At 54.9% G+C, this 18,921-nt stretch overlaps 3 protein-coding genes across 7 annotated transcripts in view; 2 read left to right on the top strand and 1 right to left on the bottom strand.

Annotated features, from left to right (window-relative positions):
* Positions 1-13,031, top strand: TMEM208 (transmembrane protein 208). Of its 2 annotated transcripts, XR_005526325.1 has the most exons (7): positions 1-105; positions 712-807; positions 1,302-1,361; positions 1,440-1,576; positions 1,742-1,826; positions 1,926-2,146; positions 13,014-13,031. XR_005526325.1 is itself a non-coding variant. In XM_039221729.1 (6 exons), the coding sequence occupies exons 1-6, from the start codon at positions 100-102 to the stop codon at positions 2,061-2,063; spliced, it is 522 nt and encodes a 173-aa protein (XP_039077660.1). In that variant the 5' UTR covers positions 1-99; the 3' UTR covers positions 2,064-2,185. The 2 variants fall into 2 exon arrangements, 1 of the variants encoding a protein (XP_039077660.1); XM_039221729.1 differs by lacking the exon at positions 13,014-13,031 and having other exon boundaries at positions 1,926-2,185.
* FHOD1 (formin homology 2 domain containing 1) lies at positions 2,307-18,697 on the bottom strand. 4 transcript variants are annotated; one of them, XM_039221678.1, is made up of 22 exons: positions 18,387-18,696; positions 10,290-10,396; positions 9,863-9,927; positions 9,496-9,563; positions 9,317-9,422; positions 9,146-9,240; positions 8,784-8,895; positions 8,591-8,685; positions 8,337-8,480; positions 8,078-8,223; positions 7,759-7,995; positions 6,141-6,256; positions 5,452-6,056; positions 4,957-5,112; positions 4,543-4,725; positions 4,337-4,456; positions 4,098-4,259; positions 3,498-3,688; positions 3,215-3,407; positions 2,971-3,133; positions 2,695-2,895; positions 2,307-2,621 (listed from the first exon to the last, which is right to left on the bottom strand). In XM_039221678.1, the coding sequence occupies exons 1-22, from the start codon at positions 18,585-18,587 to the stop codon at positions 2,539-2,541; spliced, it is 3,549 nt and encodes a 1,182-aa protein (XP_039077609.1). In that variant the 5' UTR covers positions 18,588-18,696; the 3' UTR covers positions 2,307-2,538. The 4 variants fall into 4 exon arrangements, with proteins under 4 accessions (XP_039077609.1, XP_039077616.1, XP_039077605.1 ...); XM_039221685.1 differs by having other exon boundaries at positions 2,971-3,407; positions 4,098-4,157; positions 18,387-18,697; XM_039221674.1 differs by having other exon boundaries at positions 2,971-3,407; positions 18,387-18,697.
* SLC9A5 (solute carrier family 9 member A5) overlaps positions 14,865-18,921 on the top strand; it is a 25,261-nt gene continuing 21,204 nt past the window's right edge. Inside the window, exon 1 of the mRNA XM_039221717.1 lies at positions 14,865-14,883. The gene's annotated coding sequence lies outside the window, so the exon portion shown is untranslated. The remainder of the gene's footprint in view (positions 14,884-18,921) is intronic.

An 18,921-nucleotide genomic window follows, 5' to 3' on the forward strand; every position in this document is an offset into this window, starting at 1 on the left:
GGTCTGCACCGGAAGTGCCTGTGCTGCCGATGTGGTACCTTTCGACCGCGGTTTCGGTCGCTCTTCCTTGTTTTCCTCTCTGGGTGTTTGCGTCGCGCCATGGCGGTAAGGAGGGCGGGTAGGGCGGGGTTCGCAATGGCCGAACATTCCCGGGGCCGGGAGACTGAAAACAGAGGAAGAACATCAAAGGAAGCGGGTCAGCCAGAGGGGGGCGCCGTGAGGTGGCCGACTGTACTAGAGCTAGCGGGAGGAATGGAGCCACTCAGGAGCGTAGAAGTGGTGCGGGAGGGGATTGAGAGTGACTACCAGGCTGTACCAGACCTGGTCTGGTGGTCGGCGTCAGCCGAGAACTAGACTACTCCAGCAAAGGCCGTAGGGGCGCACCATTCAGCGCCACTCTGGAGTCCCCCTTGAAGGGCTTGTCAGTCCAAAGCTAGACCTTACCAGGGGAACCAGGAGATACCAGTCTAGTGTTGGATTGTTCCGGGGTGAGCAGAGGTGATCGTAGCTAAGGGGTGTAGCACAGATGGTGTCAGCCCTAAGCAGGATGGAATGGGGGAGGTGGACATCCCAAGGATTGTGCTAGATTGAGCACCATGGGGACCTGGGTTAGGTGCAGGAGTAATTCTGTTAGCCAATCAGAGTAGTGGGGAGGGTGAGGAGCGCCCTGGCTGAGGAGGGCTCTGACAGCATCTTACCATCCCTCTTCAGCCCAAGGGCAAAGTGGGCACCAGAGGGAAGAAGCAGATATTTGAAGAGAACAGAGAGACTCTGAAGTTCTATTTGCGGATCATACTGGGGGCCAATGTAAGTGCCTTCCTCCTTGTTTCTGTGCCCACCCAAGGTCCCAAAGTCCTCATTTCTGTGTGTGTGTGTGTGTGTGTGTGTGCGTGTGTATGTTCGTGTGTGAGAGTGAGGGGGTGGTATGTGACAGACAGCCATGTGTAGTTTTCCAGAACAAAACTACAGTTAAAGAAATGAGAACAGATCCTGGCACAAATAAACTGCTGAGCAGTCAAAACAAAACAAAACCAAAAAAACAAAATGAGGGTTTGAGTCTCAGATGATTTTGAGCCCATTCTTCGGATCCCAGATACACGGGGCCTTCTTTCCTGTGCTGGGTTGACATGTCAGAGGGGAGCCTGGGTACTCACACATGGGGCTCAGACCCTTTCCCCCCACAATCCTATGAGAAACAACTTGTCTCTTTCCACAGCCTGGCCTAACTCTTGGTCAGAGTTGAGAGAGACCCGTGGTTTAGGGTAGCTTTTGATCCTAGCCTACCATGTATCTGCTTACAGGCCATTTACTGTCTTGTGACCTTGGTGTTCTTCTACTCATCTGCCTCATTTTGGGCCTGGGTAAGTGCCTCCTATCCTGGGGATTGGGTGAGTGTATAGGGTTAGTGGCTGGCCTTTGATACCATTCTTATTCTGCAGATGGCCCTGGGCTTTAGTCTGGCAGTATATGGGGCCAGCTACCACTCTATGAGCTCAATGGCACGGGCAGCCTTTTCTGAGGATGGGGCACTGATGGATGGTGGAATGGATCTCAACATGGAGCAGGGCATGGCAGAGTGAGTGTCCCCCGCTGCCAGCCCAGGTGAGCGGCCCCAGGGCTGGGGTTTTGGGGCCCAAATAGCCTAAGACCCACAATTGCCCGCAACTTGAAAAGGGTAGAAGGGAGATGAACTGGGGCCCATCTACTACTTTTGGCCTTGCAGCCTCCTTTCTATTCACAGGCACCTTAAGGATGTGATTCTACTGACAGCCATTGTGCAAGTGCTCAGCTGCTTCTCCCTCTACATCTGGTCCTTCTGGCTTCTGGTACGTGGGTTATAGGGCTCCCAAGAAGAGGCTGGGGCATCTAAACTTTCTGTTCTTTCATTTCCTGCATCTGGCTTCAAGTTACCTTTTCTGTCCTAGGCTCCAGGCCGGGCCCTTTACCTCCTATGGGTGAATGTGCTGGGCCCTTGGTTCACAGCAGACAGTGGCACCCCAGCACCAGAGCACAATGAGAAACGACAGCGCCGACAGGAGCGGCGGCAGATGAAGCGGTTATAGCCATTGACATTGTGGCCACGGCCTGCACAGCCCCCATGCCAGGAGCAAGGAGGGCCTAGTCCAGGGCCCAAAAGCAGTCTAAGGTATAAGATTGTTGAATAAATGGCTAAGAATGTGGCTAATGGCTGTGTGGGTGATAACGAGGATGACGTGGGAAGAGCCAGTCCTTTTGTATTAGCCCCCTGCTACAGACTGAGTGTGGTGGATACCTTCAAAGAAGGAAGAGAGTCTTGGATTGGCTAGGAAAACTTTATTATACTCCATGTTTTCAGGGAGCTCATACAAGTACATATACACACACAAACACACAATTGCACAAAGGCACACACATTTAATACTGCTCAACGCACTGTCCACTGGGCACACAGTGGCCCTGGGGTTGAGAAAAGGCCTAGAATTCTGCTCTGATTCCTCCTCAGTCTCTAGCCTCTTGCCATGCAGGCTGGGGCCTATCCATGTCCTAGATGCAGTGTCTTCACACCTCCAGGCCAGGACCCTTGCTCAGTCCCAGTGCCTGCACCAGGTCCTCTCCGAGCCCGCTCTTCAACGTTCGTCTCACTGCAGGGACAGAGCAGGGTTAGAAGGGATTGGTGGGGTTAAGGAGGGTAGTGGGCGTTTGGGGAGTACTCACAAGACTTGCGGTTGCCACGGGACCGCTTGCGTTCCCGAGCAGCTAAGGCACGAGGACTGCTCTTGGTCACTGACTGTACCAGCAGGTCCATGATCTCATCTGAAGTATCACTGGGTAAACTGGAGCCTGGGGTTTCTTCTGGGGGTGCAGTGGAGGGCCCTACTGCTGTAGGCATGACTGGGGAGGTGCTCTGGACCATGCCTGAGGGAAGACAGATAGAGAAGTCAGGATAGGGTGACCCCAAAGCCCATTGTCCCCAGTGGCCACAGGTCCCACCTCTGCTGCGGCGGCCATGTGTGGTGTCTTCCGGCTTGCTGGTCAGCAGACTCTTCATGCTGGCATGACTGTCAGCATCACCCCGCCCTGGCCCACTGCCCACGGCCACTGGGACAGATGGGTTGCTGGGGACTTCCCCAGCCACACCTGAGAACTTTTCTGTCTGCAGAGGGGAGAAGGGTGATCTGGGAGCAGGGGAAGGAAACCATGGGGGTGGCAGTCCAAACCTGGAAAAGGTACCCACCTCAGTAATCATGCGGCCCCGTGTCTTGTTGCGCTCACGGTACGTGGCCCGCTTTTGCTGCTGCTGTAGCACCCGTTCCCGGCAAGTTCGATACTCCAGTGCGAACTCACGCAGCGTGTGGCAGAACTGCATGATGCGCACTTCGCGGGCTGCCTGGGTTGTGTACCCCAGGTACAACAGGAAAGCATGGAACCTAGGCAGGTTGGGGTGGGGAGGGATGGTAAGTCCTGCTTAGGGTTGGAGGGATGGTGGTAGCAGCCCTGCCATCTGCCCACGTCCCCACCTGTTGCAGACACGGCGGTGCACTACCCGCAGCATGGCAACACGGCGGCCACATTGGGCCAAGAAGTGGGTGAGGCGGGCACGCAGGGCTGGGGCCAGCTCATGTTTGGCCAAGTTCCGTAGACTCTCCTCAGCTGCCCGGCTCCGACGCTCCAACTGCCCCAGGTTCTCAGTCAGCTGTTCAAAGTCCACCTGGAAAGGCAAGGGGTATGCATGCTGTCCCCCCACAGACCTGCACCACCTGAGGCTGCCTCTGTCAGGTCAGCCAGTCTGGACCCTAGAGAAGTAGAGAGCCAAGATCCACCACCTGTCCTCCAAAAGCTCACCAGTCTAATCCAGGAAAGAGACAAGTCTACTTGATCTAATGGGGAGTGGAAACGCTCTCTTGAGGGAAGTGGTGGCTACATGGAGACCCAAAGACAGTAGATGTAGCCAGGCCAATAGAAGGAAGAATGTTTCTGGCAGAGGATACAGCCCACACAAACACCTGTAGTTAAGCACACTCTGGCACAGCAGCCCAAACAGAGGAAAAGCCAGCCCCAGAGAGCAGCACTCCCTCTTGCCGTGACTGGTCTTAGTCAAGCCTCTGGCTGGTGCTAACCTTGGCACAGCGAGTCAGAGCGGGTATTTCTGAGTAGAGGTCAGAGGAGTCGGGCCGGATCTGGAGAACCAAGGAACAAAGATGGTGCAGCAGTGACTGTCGGCGCACTGTGTCCTTCACCTCTGACACCTTCTCCAGGTAGCTCAGCTCAAAGCCGTTGCTCTGAAAGGACCCCATCTGAGCCTGGGCCTGGTGGGCTCCAGAGCCCTGGCCCCCAGCCCTCGTGCACTTGCACTAACCTGGGAACCATTGAGGAAGTTGCCCACAGCCAATAGGGTGGCCAGGATACAGCGGAAGGTGGCATTTTGTACCAGCTGTTCCATGCCCACTTTCAGATCAAATAGTGGCTCTGCGATTTCCTGGAGTGGGAGACAAGGGACTCTCAAACTACCTGGTCCTTGTGCTCACCTGCCCCACTTCCTGCCACACGCCATGAACTAAGTACCCGCTCCATGCTGTCATAGTCCAGCTTGAAGGCCCAGAGTTGTAGACGCGCAGCCAGGCCCCCAATGGAGGCAAGGGTCATCAGGAAATTCTCAGCTGGGCCCAGGGGTATGTCAGGATTGGCCAGCTGGGCCTCCTCGATCTTCTGCCGCTCCTCCTCCGTGGGCATCATAGTCAGTAGTTTCTGAGGATGCAACCACCATCCTACATGAAGTCCCCTCAGTGCCGGCCCGAGGCCTTAGATGTTGGTCTTGACTCATCCCTAGGTCATCTGGGGGATCCCCAGGGTCTGGGGAACTGCTCTGTAGAAATGCTAAGCCCATGCCCACCACTGGAGGGACAGAAAATGAGACCACTGACCAAACGAGGGCCAGACCTCCCGCCTCCCTGTTACACCTTTAGCTGGTATCCCTACCTCAATGCCATCCTTGCTGACAGCAAACTCATCAAAGTTGAGCAGAGCAGCCTTAATGACATGCACAGGTGGCAAGGTGGTTAGGCCAATGTTGATAGCGTTGCTGCGCTTGGGGTCCAGCACTGTGGTCATTGTCCGGCGGCCCTCACCAGCTTTCTTTAAAGTTGGGAGAAGGGCAGTGTAAGATTGGAAAAGGGACTAGGTGGGGCAACAGTCTACAAGGACACTCTAAAGCCCTGCTAAACAGCCAGATAGTGGGGTCACCCCACAACCAGGGATGTGGGATATGTAAGGCCTTGGAATAAGCTTAGATTCTAGTTAGGGCTAGAGCTCTGCTGATTCCTTGTTGAGAAACCTCAGATAAGACTCGATGCCTTTCTTTGCCTTGGTTTCCCCATGTGGGAAATGAGTGGCTGTCCCTGGCAGTTCAGACCTTTAAGTTCTGATTCCTTCCTCTTTATGCTGGGGTTACCTTGCAGATGAGGGTGGGTTTACCTTGGAAGGCAGCACGTCCTTGGCACGGGACTCAAACAGGTGTTCCAGCCGGGCTGTGTCCACAGAGACAGGTTCTAGTGAGGCCCACAGGGTGGGGCAGGGCCCAAAGCGGCTCCCAGAGCCTCCATGACCCCCAGCCAGCTTTAGCTCCCGCCAGAAGAGTTTTACTGTCTTCCTCTTGGTGGGGAGGGCTAGGCCATCAGGTGCTGAGGGAGGAAGGGGAGTGGCCAGAGGTGGAGGTGGGGGGAGTGAGCCTTTGATGGGTGGGGGAGGTGGGGGTGGAGGAGGTGGGGCACCTCCAGAGAGTGTAGGCAGTGGGGGTGGTGGGGGTGGGATCCCTTTCCCAGCCTCTACAGCCTCCACGTTCAGCATGTCCTCGTCTTCATCCTCCCCCAAATCTGAGAAGTCCAGGTCTCCAATGCAGAGCTTAGGTACACGGATAGGGAATTCCTGAATGGGCTCAGCCTTGGGGCTTGGTGGAGCCAGTGGCTCCTTGGGCTCTGGCTCAAGGCTTTGCTGGGTTCGGAGCAGACTTTGGGGGGCAGGACTCCGAGGTGTTCTGGGTGCAGAGCCTGGTTCTGGGGAGCCCCATAATTCCCGGGTATCTAGAGAAGAGAAGTAGCTGTCAGTGTCACGCCCTCTGGAGCAAAAGGGCAGCATGAGTGGATTCTGCCCACCCACCTACTCACCTGGGTGTCCATCAGCCTCATCAGATATGGCCCCAGCCAATGTCTCTGCTCGGCCCTGGGCCAATGCAGCCTGCTTCTCTGTTTCTGCTGCTGCCACATTCTCCAGGAACCGGGCTCTGAGGGGAAGCACTTGTCAGTGAGGGTGTCTGACACACCTCAGCTCAGGGTGGTGTACATGCCTTGCTGGACCCCTGGGCACTACCCCAAATTGCAGGCACATACATACACACACAGAACAGTCCATGCGCTGAGCAGACCCAGGGCCTGTCCCCCCCCAAGCCCAGCCCCTGTTCAGTCCTCCACAGTGGGGGAGGGTCACTGCCAACCCAGCATTCCCAGGTCAACATACGGGGAGAAGTTCTACATAATAGCTAACTTGCACCTTTGCTGCTATTCACATTCACTGTCTTGATTCTAGACCCTTAGAGCAGGGGAAGGGGATAGCTGTCCCAATGCACACAACAGGCTGTCCCATGTCTGGTAGCTTCTGAGAGCTATGACCCATGTTTAGAAAAGGGCTTGGTAAATAACAAGCATTCAGCTCATGAGTCTCATGCTTTACTGACTGAGCTACCACAACAGGCATTCAGTTATGTTGGGATAATGAATGTGATCCAGTGTTTATTTTTCAGCCTCTCCAGCCTTTGTTGGCCCTCAGTCCCTGCCCTTCTTCTCTCAGCCTTAGGTTGCTCCTCCACCCCTATACCACACAGCACCCTAGATCCTAGCCCCCTTCCCTATTCCTGGGCTGAGGACATGGAAGAATGGGTTCCAGGTTGGGAGTCCGTGTCTTCATTTCTTGTTGAAGCTTGTTAAGGTGCCACTATTCGACCACTATGACCCCAGTGAACTGCTTTCCAGTGCTTGGTCCTTAGGTAACAGAGGAGGGCTATGTATGGGAGAGGATGGGCCTGAGAGTCCCCCAGCTCTGGCTGCATGAGGCACATGGAACCCCCGCTGGGGGAAGCAATGCTGAAGCCCTGAGCACGTGGCAGGCCTGGCAGGCTGGCCTCTGTACTTACTCCAGCCTGGCCTGCTCAGAAGGGGACTGAGGGACAGGTGGGCTCTCAGGGGCCCTGGGTAGGAGGGACGAGAGGAAGAGATGGTAATTATGGTGCCTGCTCCACTCCAAAGCCCAGTTGCTTATACCCACACAGAAGTGGGCAGTAATATCAGGGGCTCCTTCCCAGCCCCAGTGGGAAGAGGAGGGGTAGGGGAGGCAGGACGTGAGGAAACTGGAAATGGAGGGGAAAGACTAACATGAAGCAGGACAGGGTATAGCAAGAGACAAAGAACAAGAGAGTCAAGAGACAGTGACAGAGAAACAAAGGAGAGGGGCAAGGAGATAGATGACAAAGTGGCAAATACAGGCGGAATGCCAGAAAGAGATGAAGAGACAAGAAACAGGAGGAAGAGGTCCAGTCAGACAGAGCTGAACCCCACCCCTCAGCAGTCACTTACCAAACAGGAGCAGTTTGGTGAAGTCTGGAAAGAAAGAGAAAGCATGCGTTTGGGCAGAGGAGTTTGGGCAGAGGAGGTGGAGTGCCTGTGGAGAGGCTCAGAGTGGAGGGACAGCTGGAGACAGGACTCTAGGGGTGGCCTCTATCTCCCTACTTACTTATAAATGCTCCTCTCACTGGAGCTGTCGGCTGAGGACCCCACGGAGATGGCAGGAAAGAGGTTCACCGGGGTAAGGAGGCCAGAAGCTGAGCCCGCAAGGCTGGAGGTCAGGCCTGTCGACAGGGCAGGGCCAGTGGAATAGGTGGAGATAACCATTGAGGCTGGGTCTGCGGGGCTGGAGGCGGGGCCGGTCTGCGAGGCGGGGCCTGCGCGGCTAGAGGCAGGGCCTGCGGGACTGGAGGCGGGGCTTGTCAACAGAGCAGTTAACTGCAGGCAGATCCACCTCTCCCCAAGTGCTAGGGCAAGTTCTATCTTACCCAGGCTCGGTTGAGCGCAAAGGGCAGCCTCCACCTTCTAGAGATCGGCGGCTCCTCTTGCCCTCCTCTGAAGAGGGCTTTCTGCGTTCCCGCCGCCCACCTGCAACAGCTTCCTCGATGTCTCCATCCTCCAACCGCAGGGCACTCTAGTGGAGGTAGACCTAGATGTGAGTCCCTGAGACCTACATAGATAGGGTGAGGTGCTGGTGAACTGCACCTCCTCCTTCCCCTCCAGTAGCGCCCAGATGGCCCAGCCCACCTCATAGAGCACAAGCTGTGTGCGCAGGTCCACATCAGTACCGGAGGTGCCCAAGTGGCGCTGGACCAGGGCCTCCATGCCCTGCTGCTCCAGTGCATCTGTCACATCATAGAAGGAGTCCTGGTCCGGGAGTGCTGCCAGTGTCTAGAGGGTGGAGATGGGAGGACAAGGCTAAGGCTGATGGAGACTGGAAGTCAGGAGTCCAAGGGGCCCAGAAATGGCGCCTGGTTCCCCCCCTATTCGGCCCTCCCCACCTTGTTGATGAGGGTGACTGTGTACACCAACAACTCAGGGTCAGCGCCATTCTTCTCCTCCAGGATGGACACCAGATTGGCCCAAGGAAGAGAGCCTGATACACAGAAAGGGGAGCAGTCATGCAGGGACAGGTAGGAGAGAGGGCTCTGAGTGGGGGCTGGGGGTAGGGGGGTGGAAGGAACAGTCTCTTACCTGTAGAGCTGGCCACAGAGTTGACCGCACGGATAAGCAGTGGAGCATTGTTCTCAGAGTATTCCACAAACACCAGCAACAGCTTCAGGGCCGTCTTCACCACTAAGCGGGACTAGGGGGAGAGGTCACTACATATGAGTGGGGCTTGGCCCAGACTTGTGCCAGATCCTGGTGGGGAGGGGTAAGGGCTTCTGGGGCTGGACTCACAGAGGAGAGTCTAGGCAGAAAGACCCTGGCCCCAGACCCAGGTGTTGGAGGAGCCTCAGACTCATTCAATTCCAGCCCACTTTGCAGAATAGGAGACTGAAGTCCAGAGAGAGGCAGTAAGAAAAGGGTGTATGGTTGTGTGGAGGGCCACTTACCATGCTAGCACACAGTGTGTACAGCCACTGCACAGTCTCACTGTGGGCCACCACCCCCAGCATCCCATCCACAAAAAGCATCAGCTGGCCTAGTGCTGGGGACACAGAGAAAAGATGAGGTCAGTAAGGGGTCACTGAAGGCAGAGGTCATGGGGGAGGGGTTGGACTGACCTCGGAGGATGTAGCTCTGATAGTTGTGGTCGGCAGCAGCACCCACGCGGATCAGGCAACTCAGCCCCTCTGAGTGCACAAATTCAGGCACCAGGTCCTTGTCCTCCTGGGGGCACCATGGGGGAATTTAAGCAGGGCTCAGACTGGACACCCACCCCCAGCCCACTTCTGGGCCTCACCTGGAAGATCTGCTTTAGTGAGAAGAGGGAACGGCGGAGCTCAGGGCCACTGGAGCCATACAACTTTTCTGCAAGGGGTAGGTGGGCATGGAAACCTCAAGGGGACACAACCCCTCACCAAACAATATTCTAGTACTCTCGAACCCCCTACCTCCTCCTCCACTCCCTGACTCTGGGCAACCCCCAATCTGGTTTACTTGCAGCATCAGCCCTGGCCCTGAAAGGAGAGGTCAGGATAGGAATGAGAGGGGGCCACACATCCTGTCTCCCATGTGCCTTGTCCACTGTCCAGCCCAGGCCTGAAAGAAACTGAGCCAGCAGTGCTGGGGAGGGGCAGTTCTGGACATGAATGTCCTCATACACTCACCCAAGATGGCATTGACCCTCACGGAGAGTTGAGTACGCAGAATAAGTGTAGGCTTTCGCCCTTTGCTGGGATCAAACAGCCTAGTCAGTAGTTTCCGGGCCATTCCTAAGGGTCCCTGCCCCCCACACCAAGGCAGCTAAAGACCACCCCACACGCCACCCCTGGCCCAACTCCCTCCTCCTCAACAGGAAGGTTTGTGCAAAATAGGTATCTCAGATATGTGGGAGGTCACCCCCCCTCATATCCCAGGCATCAGGTAACTCTGGCCAGGCCTTGGGATTCCCCTGGCACAGTCCCGTGGGGTGGCAGGAGGTGACCCTCAGCCTAGGCTAGAGATCAGGTGTTTTGGCTGCTGACACTTGAGCCAGCCCCTGGTGGAGGCAAGGGTAGGGGCCAGCCTTGCCTTCCTGGTCCCATCAGCTCTGACCTGATCTCTTCATAGAAGCCCTCCAGCATCTCCCGCTGCTCTTCCAGAGACAGCTCAGGGTCCAGGTAGTATCCAGAGGGAGACACTTGTAGGGCGCAGTCCTCCAGCTGGGGACAAAGGGAAGAGCTGTCAGGGCTGGGAAAGAGGTGGTAGGGATATGTATGGAGACCCCAGGACCTTCTACTCCCATTCAGAGAGCCAGCAGAGAGGCATACCACAGGGTGTGTGCTGCAGCCATGCATTCCTTTAGCAGTCATTTCTCATGGGCCTACTATGCGTGAAGCCCATCTACCTCCGGTGCCAGGCTTTCTTGCCCTTTGTATGTGCTATGTCTTCCAGCTAACACCTACCCATTCTGTATGTTTCAGATTAGGTAATGCTTTTTTTGGAACTTTCCTAGACTCTTCTAGCCAGTGCTATGTAACCTGTTTCACCCCATGGGTGTAGCTCCCATGTGTGAGGCCTTGTACACAGCATTATAATATCCTAGACACTAGTCTCCTCCCCACCAACCATGAGTTCTCTGGGTACAGGCAGCATCTCTGTCTTGTCCCATGCTATATCTACAGAGCCTAGCACCGTACTTGGCTCACAGTAAGTGTTCACTAAACATTGTTGAGCTCGTGAACATCAATAAGGAAAAGGCATAGAGAGAAGATGGGAGGAAGTTTCTGCCTTCGAGGAAGTTGACAGCCCTGGGGGTGATAAGCTGCATCCACAAAACATTCAAGCTCAGGGAGAAAGTGTTAAGAATGTTGGTACAAACTCAGCTGGATGGAAGGAATGTGTGTGTGTGTATGTGTATGTGTGTGTGTGTGTGTGTGTGTGTGTGTATGTGTTTGTGTATGTGTGTGTAGGATATGTGTGTCTCCCTGAATTGAGACAGTGAGGAGCAGTGAATAATCCATAGGCTATCAGTCCCTTCAGGCCTCAGAGCCTTTACCCTGCCCCAAGTGAGCTAGAACTCAGAGGCCTCCAAGGGGCCTAATTAAAAACTAGGTTTTAGGGTCTAACTCTATCAGTCTATAGTGGGTCCCTGAAACCTGCATTGTAGAAGGAACCTGTAGAAAAGTTATTCCCGAGAGTCTGAGGGCAGCACTTTGCCTCTCCCAGACACCTCCCCCATAGCGCAGAGCCAGTATGCAGGGCTCAGCAAACTCCCCTTGTATTGAGTGGCCCTGCTCCTTGAGTTGCCATGGCCCAGGGAGAGCCCACCTCTGGAAAAGCAGGGTGTTTTCTGGTTTCCATCTTACTGGGAAAGTCAATCCCAACATTCTGTCCTACTGTTCTGTCAGCACTGCCCTGCCCTGGGCCCAGTCCAAGGGCTTCCAGCTGCTGTTGGTCCCCTGGGAGAAACGGAGTCTAGTTTCTACCCCTACCTATTTCTGCTTTGCACCCCTGCTCATGCCTGAGAGACTGACCTAGCTCCTTCCTGGCAGTTCAGCCTGTGAGGCCCTTGGGTGACACCCCCTCTCCTCCCCCCGTTCCCCCCCTGCCACGCCTGGGACATGGGACATAGGACAAACACTCCAGCCTGTTCTCTGTCCCACTTCCTGCCTGGCTGCCTGCCCTCCCTTGGGCGCCTTGGGCGGGCCTGGCCTCTCTCCTCTCCCTGGGAGCAGAGTCATCTTCTCCAGGGCCTAGTAGGAACAGGCCTGAGATGGGGTGGCAAGGCCCCAGGCCTGGGGTACTTCATCTTGGGCCAGCTCAGCTGAGGGCAGCCCCATATTCCTCCTGATCCCTCTTCCCACATGGTGACTCAGCAGCCTACCCACTCCACACCCATCCAGGCATAGCTGCATCTCCTTTCACCTTGGACTAGAGAATTCTGGGGCTCTAGTGAAGCATATCCACACACCCTGCCACAGCCCCAGAGCAACAAACCCCTTCAGGGATCCCCCCAATCACACACATATGTATAAAGAATAGCTCATTCATTCAAACATTTGTGAACCAGGCTGATTTTAAGTATTGAGGACATAGTGGTGAGACCAGCTGGGGAGGCAGGCAGAGCTGCCTCAGAAAAAGGCCACAAGTGGGTGCCTTGGTGGCTCAGTCAGTTAAGTGTCCAACTTGATTCAGCTCAGGTCATGACCTCATGGTTTGTGGGATTGAGCCCCCATCAGGCTCTGCACTAACAGTGTGAAGCCTACTTGGGATTTTCTCTCTTCCCCTCTCTCTGTCCCTTCCCCATGCTCGTGCTATCTCTCTCAAAATAAATAAATAAACATTAAAAAAAAGAAAGAAAGAAAAAAGAAAAAGATCACAAATAAATGTAGAAGCACAACTGCCATGAGGACTAAGAAAGGAGAGGGTCAGAGTGCCATAAAGGTAAACACTGGTGGGTGATTAGCTTATGCCTGGTATGTACTTCCACACCCAGGTTTACAATCTGGTGTGTGTGTGTGTGTGTGTGTGTGTGTGTGTGTGTGTGTGTGTGTGTGTGTGTGTGTAAAATGCATGCTCTGGAGGAGCACAAGCCCAAGAAGCACATCTACAGAAAGCTTGGATCCAGCAGGGTCTTTTCCCTCCTGCAAGCACACTTGCATGCTGTAATCCCAAGTAAGCAGAAAATGGGCCACTCCTTCCAAGATGCCTGCATCTATTTGGGGTAGGGTCCTAAAGGTCAAGTGCTCTACCACCCAGATGAGCAGGTTTAACCCCTTTCCCTCCATGGTGGCAGCAGTGGCCTCCATAACCACTTTACTTGTCTTATTCTTCCAGGGCCCCATTTCTAGGAAGAAATCCAGAGGTAACAGCCAGCCGAAAGCCTCCAGGTTGGTGCCCCCCACCCCAACCTAGCTGCCTGTCCTGGGTAGAGCCGGGAGGGGGGGGGCGTGTGGTAGGCTAGGATAGCAAAGAACAGAGACTTCCTGTCAGCTGGGTGGTGCTTGTCCCTCACACCCCTGTCCCCTTCTTTGGGTCACCCTTCTGAGAGCCAAACCTCTGGGGCTTGTTTCTCACACCCTGGGACTGGGCCAGGCCAGGCCAGGCCAGAGTAAGCATGAACCCTCGTTCCTGCTGACAGTGCTTAGGGTCAACACAGGGCCAGTGTGGCTCACATCCTTGACTCCTTTCTGGCTTTTGTCTTTCATGCTTATCTGTGTCTGTCTTAGAGTGGAGTCCTCTCCATTCTTCCCAGGCTCAGACCCTTCAGCATGCAGCCCACTTTTTCGTGATTCTCTGGCCTCAAGCTTTTCTGGCAGCCTAAACCAACTTGTCACATATGGTTTTAAACACAGGGCCAAACGTAGGGGACCATGGTCCCCGTGGTGTCTACTCCCCAATATTTTTCATAAATGCAAATCAGGCAAGAATGATCATGCCAGGGGCAGGGAAAGAATATGGAGAAGACGGCAGAATTATATGCTGAAGGACTCCTATTTTAGGAAATAATTTTGCTGCTTTTTTTCTTCTGCTTTCCTATAAACACAAGACCTTTGGGATGCCTGGCTGGCCCAATCAGAGGAACTCTAGATCTCAGGGTCATGATTTGACCCCCATGTTGGGCATAGAGGTCACTTAAATAATAACTAATGAAATAAATTTTATTTTTTATTTTTATTTTTATTTTTTTAAATGTTTTATTTATTTCTAGGAGAGAGAGAGAGAGAGACAGCATGAGCAGGGGAGGGTCAGAGAGAGAGGGAGTCACAGACTGAAACAGGCTCCAGGCTCTGAGCTGGCAGTCAGCACAGAGACCGATGTGGGGCTCGAGCCCATGAACCGCGAGATCATGACCTAAGCGAAAGTCGGACGCTCAACCGACTAAGCCACCCAGGTGCCCCATAATGAAATAAATTTTAAACACGAGAGAGATCCTGTGCTCTAACAACCCTCCTTCTCTTGTTATCTTGGGTTTCCAACTAGACCATGACTTCCTAGATGAGACACTATGGATGGGCCTTGAGGAGGGAAACCCATATTAGTTATGCCTCCTCTGTGTCATGTACTAGGTTGCCTAGTTATTTGAGTCTCCTGATAATCCTTTTTTAAAAAAAAAGTTTATTTGAGAGACAGAGAAGGAGAGTGCACACGCACAGGCACATGTAGGGGAGTAGCAGAGAGGAGAGAGAGAATCCTAAGCAGGCTCCACTGTTAGAGCAGAGCCTGACACAGGGCTAGGTCTCAGGAATTGTGAGATCACGACCTGAGCCAAAATCAAGAGCGGGATGCCTGGGGCACCTGGGTGGCTCAGTCGGGTTAGCATCTGACTTCAGCTCAGGTCATGATCTCATAGTTTGTGAGTTCAAGCCCTGCCATCGGGCGCTGTGCTGACAGCTCAGAGCCTGGAGCCTGCTCCAGACTCTCTGTCTCCCTTTCTCTCTGCCCCTCCCCTGCTCATGTTCTGTCTCTTTCTCGCTCTCAAAAATTAAATAAACATTAAAAAAAATTTTTTTTTTAAAAAGTCAGATGCCTAACTGACTAAGCAATCCAGCTACCCCAGATAATTTTTTTTTTTTTAAGGTTTATTTACTTAAGTAATGTCTGCACCCATCATGGGGCTCGAATTCATGACCCTGAGATCAAGAGTCACATGCTCTTCCAACTGAGCCAGCCAACCCCCACCCCTTTCCTGATAATCCTTTTACAGGTGAGGAAACCAAAGCTCAGAACCTGAGTGAATATACCCCAGGCAGCACAACCAGGAATGGAACCAGGGCTAACTGAGCTAGATTTTGGGTAGATGGACTTTGGAAATGCTCCAGGAAACCCTGGAGGGAAGGTGAAGGGAGGGCTGAAGCCTATAGTGTTGTCAAGGGCTAAAGATGCCCCCTCAGCTTTCTGGACTCTGCACAAACCCCAAACTAGCCCTCCAAGTTGTAGCAAGCAAAGGAACACGAATATACACACCATACATGTCATACACGCCAAGGTAACAGTGCCAAGATCTGGGAGGACCTAAGTCCTAAGGTTGCTCACCAGGCTGCAGCCCAGGCTCCCTAGCCCAGAATGACCAGTAAATTGGACATGGTGGTCCTAGGGAAAACTGGGAGAAGGCCATGATCCATGCCCACATCCCAATCTTCTAGTATCCCCAAAAGACCTCAGTATCAGGGGAATAAAGGACTCAGTTCATCATCAGAGAACCCCATCTTACCCTTAAGAATCCTGTGGGACCCTTCCAGTTGGTCCCTGTCCCAGCAGGTCAGGTTCACACTTTAGCCCCCTTGCAAACAACTGCTCCTGAGGGGTAAACTGAGGCTGAAGTAGGGAGGGTATAAGGTCAGGAAACATTCCAGGACAGTGTCACACCTGTCCTCCTTTTATCTTTAGCCACAGCTGGGGAAACAGGAGTTACTGGTGACAGATTTCTAGGGCTATCCCTGCTGCTAGACATAGGGGACTCCTTTGGCCTTTGCATCAGGGACAGAGCAGCATTCAGGTCTCACTGCCCAGAGCCCGTGGAGAAGTCAGTGCTATCTCGGATGTGGCAGGGCCTTTAGGTGTCATAGAGGGGCTCCTGAGGCATTGCCCAGAAGACCAAAAGGTACCAGAGCTCTGCTAAAGAGATGAAATGCAGGGCCAGAGGGCCACAGAGGGCCTGGTTCTCCCCTGGGCAGGGAGCAGGTCCCTGGACTTGGAGAGGCTTGCAACAGAGGGAAGATAGATACTTCTAAATTACCCTGGGGACACCCAGCATGGCCGAAAGCATTGCCAGGACCCTCTCCACCCCCCTTCACCAACCCCCTTCCCAAGGCCAGGAGATGAGTCAGAGGCTGTGGCTAGGAGCTTCCTCCTAGACTAGGAGGAAATGAGCAAGGCTTTCTCAGATCTGAAAGCTCTAAACCGTTTAAAAAGGAAGCCCCCAGGGGAACTCTAGTGGCTAGGCCCAGCCCAGTGGGGGTGTGTGGGGTGGAGCCCCAGAGAGAAAGTGGGCTGGGCCTTTGTGCTTTCCCAGGGAGGAAACGGGGTCTGCAGGGATGATGAAGGTCAGTGCCCAGAATGGGAGGAGGGTAGATGTCCACTTGGCTGTATCCCATTCCTCTACTAGACAAATGTACAGAGGATAAAGCAATGAGTAGATAGAGGGCCCCTCCCTTTTATTTCTGCTCTAGGACTAGGATGGGAATGCCTGGGTTTCTAGGCCACCTTTCCTCTCTATAGGGCTATCTAGGCAGGCTTGAGTGTGTCTGTGCCCCTGGGGCACACACTTATAGGACTTGGGCAGGAACCAGCTGTTGACATTTCCTGCAAGGGGGAGCCCTGCTCCCCCTTTCTCAGCTCTCTGATGTCCCTGCCCCTACCCTATTCTCAGCCCTTCTTCCTTCAGCCTTCTATTCTGGGGCTGTGGTCACAGTTTATATTTGGGATGAACACATCACAGTGTATCTGACCATTCCTGGCAAAGCTGCCAGCCCCAGGGAGTCCTGGCTACAGGCACAGTAGTAACCCAGTGTGCCCACCAGCATATCCTGCCTGTGTCCTCAGGTACCCCAAGTGGGATATCCTAAAGTAGGGAGATCAGGAATGTCTGAGCTGGGGGGTACTTAACACATTCTCTACCTGAGCTCAGTAGTGTCCTTAGCTAGGGAGCACAGAACAGAGGACAGAACACCTGGTGCAGTAGGGAGATGGTCCCTAAATGAGAGGAAGAAGCAAGAGGTGGTTCTTTCCTGTCCCCAACCTCCCAAATCTGCCCCTAATTGGGAAGAGAGGTGTTAGGGCTAAGTCCTGTCCTAGAGTAGGAGTAGAAGGAATACTGTTCTCTGTAATGCTCCAGGCTTATTTCAGCACCAGGAGTTCTACAAGCCTGAAGGCAGGAACTGGCTTCAATTTAGCACCCTTCTCTCCAGTGCCCATCCTGAATTGAAAGTGGCCTCGGGCTGGATGTTCTTCTTCCAGGCCCACCTCAGTTTCCCCCTTTGAACAGGACACAACAAAAAGGGTTGCATCAAAATTCTAAAGTGGGCAGTGTGCTGCAACCTTCAAGCCGTGGCCTTGAAGTTCGGGCTCTGCCCGGACACGCGCCACTCCGGGGCCAATAATCTCACCAACTCTCCCGCCCGCGCTCAGAGGCGGGGCTGGCCTGCAGAGCAAGGAATGCAGGCTGGGGGCCCGGCGCCCGGGGCACATTCCAGGGGAGACCCCGGGCCCAGGGGGCAAGTTTGCGCAATTCGCCCCCCAGCTAAGGCTGAGAGCAAGGGAGGACACCCCCACCAACTCCCTCTTCTTTTCCTCACCACTCGGTGAGGACTGGCCGGCGGGGAACCCTGGGGGGTGGTAGTGCAACTCCCAGAGTCCTGGCCCGGAAACCCAGCGCGCCGGAAAGGGCTGCCTGCGGGGGGCTGAGCTCAGGGAGCCGGAGGGGAGGTAGGGCCAACCATCTGGAAAAGGGCCTCTCGCAGCACTGTCGGTACGCAGGCAAACTAGGGCAGGCCGGCGGTTTAAAATTAGCCCGGCCCGCCCCCTCCCTTCTACCCGTGGGCCGGTGAAGGCTGGAGTACGGGATGTTGGGGGCGGTGACTCAAAGGGCTTTTCCACCAGTGCAGCCACTGGCTCTCTGCGTGTCCCGGGCCGGGCCGCTTCCCGGGGACTCCCCGCACTCAGTGAAGTCTCTCTTCTACGGGCCTTCTCGAGCCGCGCCCCCACCTACAGGGGCAACGCTCTATGGGGCAGGACCCAATCCAGCCAACAGAAACCGCTCGAAGCTTTTGCCACCCCCAGTGGCCCGCCCCGGACCCGCCCCTCCTCTTGGTCCCGCCCCACCTCACCTGAAGCAGGTGGAAGCTGGTCCTTTCCCAGCTCCTAACTCCTTGTCCGCTACCACCCAAACATTTACTGTCACCGTATCCAGATCGGTACCCACGCAGACAGACAGCGAATAGACCCCGGACACCTCCCCAGGTGGGCCTCACTTCGAGGGGGCAGCCAAAGTGGCAGAGACAACAAGCTCCCACCTCCCTTCTTCAGCTTCGCTCAACTTGAGAGGCGTCCCGCTAAAGTGGGGCAGCTTGGACCTTAGGTTCCCAGCCCAAGACTTTTCGGAAGGAACGCATCCACTCCCGCCCCTCCCCGAGGGGTACCTCCCAAAGGCTTTCATGGCGCCGACCGTGAACTTCTGATCGCCCCCAATCTTTCTTTAGGCCGCCTCACCTTCAGCGGCGCCGCCAATAGGCGATGCAGCTTGGGTATCTGTGCACTCAGGGGCAGCGACCCGTCCAGGCTACAGGTGGGGGCTCGGCGCGGCTCCGGGAAGTTGGCACATGCGAAGGGGTCGGTGTCCTCCAAGTACTGCACCCGCACGGTCACCACTGATACCGGGTCCCCATCTCCGCGGTCTTCTTCGCCCGCCATGGTTCTGTCACTGGCTTCACGCCGTGCGCCTCCGGGAGGATCCCAACCCCGCGGCGGCTTCTACAAAAGTAGCTCGGCTGTCTGGGCCGGGCCGGACCGGACGCTGTTGAGGAGGGGAGGAGCCACACGGAGGCGGGGCTGAGGAAGGAGGTGGAGCTAAGAGTAGTCCCTGAACACGCCGCGAGGAGCTACCACTACTGGAGGCGGGGCTTGTCGCCAGCCAGTCAGAGGGCTCAATCATGATCCCGTTAGTTCACTGGCTCTGCCGGCGGGAAAACCCAAGCTCGCGCCCCGCCTTCAAGAGCGCGCCCAGGTCGGGGAGGCTTTCTTTGGG

Source organism: Hyaena hyaena, unplaced genomic scaffold, assembly GCF_003009895.1.
Source record: "Hyaena hyaena isolate Hyena2069 unplaced genomic scaffold, ASM300989v1 scaffold_18, whole genome shotgun sequence".
Taxonomy (NCBI): Eukaryota; Metazoa; Chordata; class Mammalia; order Carnivora; family Hyaenidae; genus Hyaena; species Hyaena hyaena.